The sequence below is a fragment of the Mustela nigripes genome, chromosome 14, assembly GCF_022355385.1.
Source record: "Mustela nigripes isolate SB6536 chromosome 14, MUSNIG.SB6536, whole genome shotgun sequence".
NCBI lineage: Eukaryota > Metazoa > Chordata > Mammalia > Carnivora > Mustelidae > Mustela > Mustela nigripes.
In genome coordinates this window covers 21,329,197-21,339,906 of record NC_081570.1, presented here as the reverse complement: position 1 = coordinate 21,339,906, position 10,710 = coordinate 21,329,197, and the positions used below count along the sequence as shown (strand labels likewise).

General features: G+C 38.6%; 1 protein-coding gene across 18 annotated transcripts in view; it reads right to left on the bottom strand.

Annotated features, from left to right (window-relative positions):
* EPB41 (erythrocyte membrane protein band 4.1) overlaps positions 1-10,710 on the bottom strand; it is a 196,334-nt gene that overhangs the window by 90,173 nt on the left and 95,451 nt on the right. For all 18 annotated transcript variants that reach the window (XM_059376900.1, XM_059376904.1, XM_059376909.1 and 15 more), the window contains exons 3-4: positions 10,247-10,459; positions 7,841-7,945 (exon numbers count right to left, since the gene is read on the bottom strand). In XM_059376900.1, the coding sequence (XP_059232883.1) occupies positions 7,841-7,945; positions 10,247-10,300 (159 nt within the window). In that variant the 5' untranslated portion in view covers positions 10,301-10,459. The remainder of the gene's footprint in view (positions 1-7,840; positions 7,946-10,246; positions 10,460-10,710) is intronic.

Genomic DNA, 10,710 nt, shown 5'->3' with positions numbered 1-10,710 from the left:
ACCTGAGCCGAAGGCTCAGGTCATGATCTCAGGGTCCTGGGATCAAGTCCCGCATCGGGCTCTCTGCTTAGCAGGGAGCCTGCTTCCCTCTCTCTGCCTGCCTCTCCATCTACTTGTGATTTCTCTCTGTCAAATAAATAAATAAAATCTTAAAAAAAAAAAAAGTTTCTAGGGCTGCCTGGGTGACTCAGTCGTCATGATCCCAGGGTCCTGGGATTGAACCTCACATCAGGCTCCCTGCTCTGCAGGAGGCCTGCTTCTCCTTCTCCCACTACCCCTGCTTGTGTTCCCTCTCTCACTGTATCTCTTTCTGTCAAATTAAAAAAAAAAAAAAAAAACCTTAAAAAAATGTTTCTGAATAATAGAGCTGAATAACAGTATTAGCCAGATATAGATCTCTATTCATCCAACTGAAGAATTACAGGTCTTGCATTTACTCTCCTACTTTAAAACACCTTCTCACATGTTGTCTCTTTCATTTGGAATTCTCTATCCCAATTTCTTCATCTGGAATATTCCCAATTATCTCTTATAATTCAGATCTTACATTACCTTCACAGAAAAACATTTCTTTGTGGGTGCCCATCTTACTCCTGCCCCCTCATCAGCCTGGGAGTTCCCTGAGCAAGGAAACTACATGTTTTACAGCTCTGCCTGGCACAAGGTACACACTGTCTACTCAATACATGCTTGATGGATAAATGAATAAACAAACGAAAAATGCTACCGAGATACAAGGCAGTGTCATATAAGTAAGTAAAATGAATAGAAATTTTCTATCTTTTGAAGCAATTATAACCTTAGGTTATAAAGGGCTTTTTTTTTTTTTTTTAAAGATTTTCACTTATTTGACAGACAGAGATCACAAGTAGGCAGAGAGGCAGGCAGAGAGAGAAAGAGGAGGAAGCAGGCTCCCTGCTGAGCAGAGAGCCCGACGTGGGGCTTGATTCCAGGACCCTAAGATCATGATCTGAGCCAAAGGCAGAGGCTTAACCCACTGAGCCACCCAGGCACCCCAGGTTATAAAGTTCTAACAAAAAACCCTAAGAAAGAACATGCCCTGAGTTGGCCATCAGCTACCTTTATCTGGATGCCCTAAAACCCTGCATATACATATAAGTGATCTATACACATCCTTGTTTTTTGAGGTAAAAGACTTATCTATAAGCTCCACAAATCTGTCTTCCTTAACTTGAGGAACAACCATTGTTTATGCTTCTGTTAGTATGTTGACTTCAAATCACTGCTCCAAGATGTTTATAGAAACTCAATAGTGCAGTAATTCTAGGTCTGACTCTAAGTGTTAAAAAAAAAAAAAAAAAAAAAAAAAAGCCACATTTAAATCCACTAGAGATGTCAAACCAAATCTTCAGAGCAAAAGACAAGATCCCAAATATAGCCTCCTACTCTGCAAGTGTGTTTACAAAATTCATTTTAGTCTTTCTGATTTACCAGACAATAAAGACACAATCATTATTGTACTTGCCTTCAAAACTACTCATGAATCAATTTAAAACAATGCGTTCTTTCAGATGACTATAAGTTAAATGCCTCACAATATTAATTTAATATTCACTCAAATGGTGTTTGTTATTTGCCTTTGCAAGGTAAAAGACCCTCCTGGCTAAGACTGATGATCTGCTCAGTTGAAAATTTGACTCCTAAGGTAAGAAAATCCATCCACACAGAAAATGGAAGAAAAGAGAAAGAAGACCATATGCCATTGAATTCAATGAACTCTTCATTTAAAATTCTCAGTATTGGGGTGCCTGGGTGGCTCAGTGGATTAAAGCCTCTGCCTTCAGCTCAGGTCATAATCCCAGGGTCCTGGGATTGAGCCCTACATCAGGCTCTCTGTTCAGCAGGGAGCCTGCTTCCCCCTCTCGCTCTCTGCCTGCCTCTCTGCCTACTTGTGATCTCTGTCTGTCAAATAAATAAATAAAATCTTTAAAAAAATAAAAAAATAAAATTCTCAGTATTTACCAAAAGAGCTCAAAATTTTTGCTTAGGGAGGGAATTTGGAGGGGGTGGGGGAGGAAGTAATGTGGGTGACATTTCTCCAAGGAAAAAAATCCTTGATTCATTCATAAACAACTAAGCAGGAATAAAATGTAGGAAACAACTATTTAACTCATCATATAACTTTGATTCATAGTGGTAATAAATGTCTCATAGGGCTATAGAAGTTTGCTTCTAACTGCTTTTCCTTTTCTCCAGTCAGACTGTCTGGCAACAGGCTTGTTATTATGCAGCCAATAGGGAAAGAGCAAGTAAGCCATGCCCTGTGAGGAAAAAGTCCATTCAATTAACTTTCCTCCCTTCTAAGGTACCCAACTACATACAAACAAAACGCAAAGATCCAGAATTCTTTTTTTGTTTTGTTTTGTTTGTTAAAGATTTTATTTATTTATTTGAGAGAGAGAGAGAGAGAGCCCGAGTAGGGGAAGCAGCAGGCAGAGGGGGAGGGAGAAGCAGGCTCCCCACTGAGCAGGGAGCCTGATGCAGGGCCCAATTTAGGGCTTGATCCCAGGGCCCCAGAATCATGACCCAAGCCGAAAGCAGCCTCTTAACAAGTGACCCACCCAGGTGCCCCCAATCAGAAGTTCTTAAGGAGAGAACTTACATATACGAAGGACAAATCTTAACACACAAAAAAAGACAACAGACAACGGACTGGGACTGGAAAGAGGACAGTCATCTCCGTTTGTATTATGGTTCACATTTTTCCCCCTTACAATTCGAGAAATGTTAAAAAGAAAACCATAAGCCCAAAAGGCATCACTTAGGTTAAGGCCCCAAGTCAGTAAACCAAGACCTAATATCTAACCTAACTACAGTTTCAACCAACAAGAAATGTAATCTTTAACTAATCAACATGGAAATTTTCTGGTCAGCACTAAGATGTCTACTAATAGACTCTCTGTTCCTCTTGGAGGGTGACCTTGCCTTCAATAGTGGATTCTTTGTTAATAATTTCGTCTTTTCCATTCCCTCTCTACCTTAAAAAACCTTTCCTCTAGGCCCTCAGAGCTCCCTCTACTTGCTAGGTGGAACACTGCCCAATTCATGAAATGATTACTAAGGCCAATTAGATCTTTAATATTTACTTGGTTGAATTTTTGTAACATAACAGGAACTAATTCTGTAGGTAGGAAACAAAATCTGAGAAAAAAGACAAAATGAATAAAAAGCTGAAGAAGAAATCATTTAGGAAGGAGCAAGAGGCAAGGAATTTCAGGAGGGAATGGACTGTGTAGCTGGGAGGAAGCCACTCTGCCTTTACAGGCTTCAGTCTTCTCATCTCTGAAATGAGGGGACTGAGCCCCAGCAGATGTTCTAACTCTAGTATCCTTTATGTTTTCAGAATGACAGAAAATTTGGATAAATGACTAACGAACATTAATGGCTTTACACATTAAATCATTTCGTGAATCTCTGTATACTTCTAAAGAGCATATCTGGAAATGTGGCTTATTGACAGTGGATATGCATAGGTAATGGTGACTACAATGAAATCAAATAGCGTGACAGGCGCAGCAACTCCTTGGTGTCCAGGGCAGGTCAGTGGCTGCAGAATCCACTGCAGGAGTGCCCTTCCACAGGTCCCCATCCACCTTCCACGCTGGGGATAAAATTAAGCAACAAGAAGGAAGCAGTTCAGGGCACCTGGGTGGCTCAGTGGGTTAAGTCTTCAGCTCAGGACATGATCTCAGGGTCCTGGGATCAAGCCCCACGTCGGGCTCTCTGCTCTGTTTCCCTCTCTCTCTCTCTGCCTGCCTCTCTGCCTACTTGTGATCTCTCTCTGTCAAATAAATAAATAAAATCTTAAAAAAAAAAAAAAAAAAAAAGAAGAAGAAGAAGAAGGAAGCAGTTCACGCAGCATCAGTGGACTGGGACTAAACCAAGACCAGGGCCCTACAGCCCAGTCTCCATTAGCCTGATAATCACCAGTGTTGCCTACCTCCCTCTGGGTTCCTGGGCCAGCAGGATGCTGGGCCGAGATGAGGAGTCCACAGCCAGAGACACTGATCCTGTCCCACTGGCAAGGAACCAATAACCAAGAAAGGAGCACCCCATGAGGGCTCACTGCAGAAACCCAGTCAGTTGGTTCCAGGGCCTGCCAGTTCTGCAGGGCGCCTTCCTCCACCGCCAGCAGCCCCAGCCCAGCGCTGGCACCAATGTTGTGGCTGTGACAAGGCCTCCTCTTACCAGACCAAGTGGCCATGTGCTGACTGGTACACACCGGCGCCTGCCCCCTCTGTGTCCCAATCACCCCAAGACCTTCTGCTATCCCTCCAAGCTTGCAGCCCTCGGCCACACACACCATGCCACCAATGTCCACCCCTATCCTTGCCCACACTGCTCCAAGACTTTTTCATTCCCCTCCAGATTGGCTGCACAAAGCCTGTGTCATGACCCCCCATGGCACCAGGCAACCAGGCAGGGCCACAACCCACCATCGCTGCTCCAAACTGTACCTAGGCCTTTGCCCAAAGATGCATCCTGCTGCTTCATCAAGGCAGCCAGCATCAGGCTGACACTCTGAGGCAACATGAGCGAGCCCTCCCCTTAGCTCATGGTCCCCTTTGCCACCAGCTTGGGTCAATAAAGAAAAGGTGGCATTTCTAAGCTGGGCTGGCAAGGAGATTGGCTCCACCTGGGCTTGAACTTACAAGGCTGAGAAACTCTTTCCTCACCTGTTTTGGGGAGGGGAAGATGTCACCCACAGAGAGTTAGCACTGGGCTCCAAACCATGGACTTGGAGCTCTAGTTCCAAAGCAAGTCCTGACTCCAGTTTCCCTCTCCTCTTCATATGGCAAAAGTAAAAAGTCTGCCACCATTGTAGTTTGGTGAGGAGTGTAGGGAAACAGGGTCTCTCCTTACTGTTTTAAGTTAAACTGGATTCTCCATTTTGGGAAGGAAGGAAAGAAGGAAAGGAGGAACAGAGGAAGGAAGACAATAAGATTCTACTAGATTAATTCTACAAAGGGAAAGTCACACAAAAGATCATGAGTCAGAATGGCTCTGACCTACTCATAGCAGCACTGGAAGCCAGAAGACAAATGGAGCAATGCCATCAAAATTATGATGAAACTTCACGTGTAAAATTCTATACCCAACCAAACTAACAATCAAATGTGAGGTAAATAAAGACATTTTTCAAACGTATAATATCTCAAAAAGATTATGTCTCGCATGCCATTTCTCAGAAGAAGAATTCTATCAAAACACAAGGAAAAGCTACGACAAAGGAAATTGGAGAAATATCACATGAATGAGGCAAATCAAATCCCCAGGATGATGGTGACAGAAATACCAGGGACAGTTACGCATGAGCAGAGAGAGCAACTCATCCATAATGAATAAGTATGACTCAAGAGATAGCATATTGAAAAAGGACTGATATCACCAAGATAGCTTTTGGTACTGTAATGGCCTTTTAACCTGACAATGCTAAGGTAAGTCTTCTCCAAATTCATTTTTGTGCAATATTTGCTTGGCAAGTTCCTGCTTTCGCTTCTATGCCCTACTTCCTGAATCAGCCCAAGGACCCTCATTTTAATCCAAAGAAAAACTCTACTTTGACCTATTTCTCAGAGTTGGAGGTTGGTCACAATGAATTTAGAAGCAGAAAATACAGAACAGTTCATTACCTCTGACCATGTTCTTGTTGGATATCCTATGAGATCACGGACGCTACTACAAACCTAACAAATGCCTTGAATATGATAAGCCCTATATTTCCCAGGATTCACTTGCCCAATGACTTCCCCAAAAGGCGCCCTTAGCAACTATAAGGAAGTTGAAACTAGATTATGATTCTAAAACAACAGCTTTTCTCTTCTAGAAATATTTTATTGAAGAGGGATAATAATGCCATTTTTTTACACAGCCGGGTTTATACTTTGCTATTCAGCTTTTATATTAGCCACTTTTAATGTCACTTTACACATAAATATTTAAATGAATATAAATAAAGGAATTAAATATTTGCTTATAAAGGTTTTGAAAATTATTATAAAGGAAATAAAACCTGCTGACAGGACAAGTATGATGGCACCAACAATAGTGAAAAGTTAGCAATGCAACTGAAAGTTTTTGTAGCAATGTGGGCCCTAGAAGCTCACCTTCAAGGGAAAAGAATTTCCTCTCCTGAATGTCTAGATGAATGTGTTAGCTTCTCAAAATTTAACTATGTGTGGTTCATAGATATTATTTCCAGTTATATTAAGTACTCAGTGATTTTACCAACATGCCAAATTCAATCATTCCCAATTATTCTCAAATCAACCTTGGATTTTTCTTTCTCTTTTCTTTATTTATTTATTTTTGCACCTATAGTGTAAAAACACTGAACTTTATCTCACTGAGCTTATATAAATAAAATACTTTTCAGAGTATTTTCCTTGATTCATTGGAGAATTTCTGAGCTCACAGCTCCTGAATGTTCTTCACTGCAGTTTGGGAGATATTGTTTTGTTTTTTAATTACCTTCAATCTTCCTTTATTAATAGAACTTAGAGACTTCAGTACAAGTCGGTTTGAGCCTTTAAGGACAAAGATTAAGTCCTTAAAGAATAATATTAACCTACTGCTGGTAGACATAGTTCTTCTGCTTGAACCAACAGTCACTCACATAGAAGGACAAACTACTGTAAACTACTAGGTAACTACTAGTATATTTTACAAATAGAGTTCATTTAGGCAAAGGGAAATTCCATGTCTTCTAGCTTGCATTCTCCAACTCAAAAAATCCAAACTACAGAGTCTACAGTTGTTAAGGGCTGCTGTCCCTCAACTTTTCTTAATAAATTTAGAAAAGAAACAACAAATTTAGAAAGAATCAACAAAACCAATTCAGATTCATCTCTTTCTCTGTTCCTCACTTCCTATGTTTAGCCAGGCTCCTAGTTTCTCCAACGCCATTCTCTTAATTCTAGGCCTTTTTACAAGCCATTCTTTCTCCACATCACTTGCCCATTTAATCCTTCAGTTCTCGGCTCAAGTGTCGCTTCCCCAGAAAAGACTTCCCTGGCCATACCCTGTCATGACATCTTGTATTTCCTCTTGTGTAACACTCATCATGCTAAACTCCAAGTTCCAAAAGGCTGGGACCATGTCTATCTTATCCACAGCCCTATCCATATCATTTAGGATAGCATCTGCAAAGACTTGTTAAGCTGCACTAAAGTTTTTATCACTAGATTTTAAGCTAAATATTTATAATTTTCAGTAAATCGGCTTGGGAAATAATTCAAATTTTCTGAAGTAAATACCAAACTTTTAACCTTTCCTTCTTCCTCCATGTTCTCACACTTTCTTTTACTTCTTTCAAAAGTTAACTACTGGTTTCCCTTGGGCTAGAAGAAAATGTCAGATTCATTGTAGGACTGCTTCAATAATATATTTCAAATTATACGTTTCAAATTATAATATGTTTCAAACAATAATATGTTTCAAATTATAACTATATATCATAATTATCTTATAATTATAATATTGATAATCATCCATTCAACAAGTATTTATTATGAACCTATCAGATACAATATTAATTACATAATATATGAAGTTATTGGTATCTACTTGCTAATAAGGACATTGTAGCTCTGTACTTGCCCTGTCCTTTAAAAAGATAGTACAGTAGATACTCTCTCTCAATGATGAAAGAACACATCAGCAATGGTCTTTTCTTTAAAATGTTCTAGAGGGAAAATCTGAGAAACAAGAATAGGCAAGAATAACTCTTAAATACATTGCATCTTGGAGAGGCAGGCATAAATACACTTAACAACAATAAAAGAATTTAAACAAGTATTTTGACAGACAGTCTCCTCACCTTAGAGTTTGCATTATCCCAAATGGCTAGACCAAAGTAGTCCTCTTCCAAAAGATTGAGGTGCTCACACACTCGCTTAAGCAAATCTTGCCCCTTTGCATGTTTCTGCAAAGACAAACATATTCTGAGGTTTTCTCTTATTCTTGTGTTTATCATCAAATAAAATAAAATGTCACTTCTCAATTTCCTCTTTTATCCTTGGTTACCACCACTTTTCAGATGGTTTATACAGTAGAAGTAGAACAATATGTGTTATAAAAATCCTGTTTCTTAATTTGTCTCTTAAATATGCAACACACTTATAGTGGCTTGGAAATAGTGCTAGAATTCAAGGCAAAATTTTACCTTCCCTTCATCAACCATTCCCAGCCTCCATCTTAAAGGTCACAAACTTTATTTTTGGTGCAGTACTTCCTGAAGCTTGCTATGGGCTGCTGTTGACATGACCACCTAAATTCACTGACTCTAATGTCAACACTGACAGTTAATTGTGATTATGGAAATCATTCAGACTTGCAGCCAGCCGTTCTCAGTCCAAAGGTCCCAAGAGAATGAGCTATGTCTCAGCTCCTTGCTGAAAAACGCATGAAGTCTAGATACCCTACAGACATTACCATTTGTGGTGGCTTTTTTAGTTGTGCTATGAATCATTTTCTTAAGGTTTCTTTACCTAGAAAATAAAACCACTGCCAAATTTGGGTACTAATATTCCTACTTAGCCTGACTTAGAGGCTAAAATAGGATAGTCAAAAGTCTTGGCTCCTCCATTTACAACCTAGATCAATTTTATTAATAATTCTGAATATTAGCTTTCTTTTTATGTAAAACTTTTCTTTTTAGGATAGATTATTTATATCTATCCTACCTAATGGAATTGTTGAAAAAAAAATCAAACATGCTAATGACCTCTGAGAAATATATTTTTTTAAATACTTCAAAAAAGTTAGAAATCATTTTTGACACACACACGTCCTCTCCATGAGCAGAGTTATTTTTAATGACTTAATAATTCATATAGCTATTAATTCATTTTCAGACTTAACTCATCTATTGTAATCATTTTCTTCATTTTTTTCTCTCTTATGTTTTCACTCCAAATGACAGAATTGATTTGGGGAGTCTTCATGTACAGGTCCCTACTCCCTTATTTATAATTCCAAAGTCCAGAAGCTCTAAAAAGTAAAATTTTAGGCTTTTCGGGTCAAGGGGGCAGATTCCAAAGTTCATTTGAAGGCAAATTCTGACCTGAGCTATTACGAGGCTATTTATGGTCTTTCTGTACCTGTCTTAGAATGAATCCTGGTACTGCCACACACCCTGCTGTGTGTGTTATGAAATATGCAGCCAAAGTATTTGCTGCCTTTCTAAAACCAAAGTATTTTGAATTCTGAAACATATCTGCCCCCAAATGTTTCAGGTATAAAGAACCCAGATCTGGACATTGGTCCAAATGGGAAGAATGTGTGAAATAGCTTTTCCCATCTCTCAACTAGGTAGTGGAGAGAAGCAGAAAGAACAGACCACAGGTCCTTGGTTAACAGGATAGCAGCTATTTTCAAAGTGCAATACTGTATTTTTCTTGATTTCTTTTTTAAAACTTGGAGAGGGAATGTCTATTGATAGATATAGGGTGATATTTTAGACTATTACTGCTTTGATAGATTTGCATTTGCATATAAATAATTCAATTCATAATTACCTAAAATACAAATATATGTGAATTATATATGTTTTATCAATAAAGGCTATTATTAGTAATAATCACATTGTTTAATATCAATCATATCATAACTGATAATTACTGCTCCGGTTAAAAAAATGATTAGTAGATTTTTAGGGATTTTAACTTGTCTTGAAGGAGCAAAAAATAACCAAGTAACACATTTTTATTCAATCCTGACTCGATCACTTATTTTTTCAGAAAACAATAAAGTATTCTAAAAAATGGCATTACTTGACTTAAATTTTTTATATCCTATTTCATAGTGCTAAAGAAATGGATTGAATAAACCAGGGCTTATTACAGTTTAGACCTGGGACAGCAGAAATGACCACCCAGTAACTTTTTCACAAATATAATTATGAGGATAGCTAGATTTAATATCAGAAATTAAGGCTACCTGGGAAATCTAGTCATGGCAGGTCACTCTATAAATAATAACCAATTGTTTTTAAACAAAATTGTTTTGGATTATAAAAGTAACACATGCTTGATTCACAAGTTTTGGCAGATATAGACAAAACTGGAGAAGAAAGTAAGGCTCAGTAAAAATTGTTCCAGACCTCCACTTCCAGAAAATCCCTATTAACATTTCAGTCCCTGGAAATAGTCACTAGAACTACTTACTCAACCCTACATGAATGAATTTGTATGAATTATGACTATGGAAATTAAAATGTACTTACATCCACAACACATTCATAAACTGTGTCATCCAACAAAGAAACCTTGCAATGCATGTTTCTGTGTCTTCTGATGGATTTCTGGGAAGCTTTTAATTCACTTTCTGCTTTTGACTCAGGACTTTCTTCTTTTACTTCTATTTTAGAGCACTCTTCAAGGTCTCCTCCTTCCTTAGTTTCAAAGTCTGGATCTTCTCTGTGTTCTTCCTGAGCGGGCTGCATATCCATGACACCAAGTCAGTAATAAAGACATTTCACAAAATATGCTGTATACATTTTAATAACTATAATAATGCTACCAATGAATGTGGTGAATTAGAAAAACTGTTAAAACAAATATAAGTGACACTAAGACTATATAAATTATCTATAAAAGATATTATGAGGGGCACCTGGGTGGCTCAGTCATTAAGTGACTGCCTTCGGCTAAGGTCATGCTCCCAGAGTCCTGTGATCGAGCCCTGCAT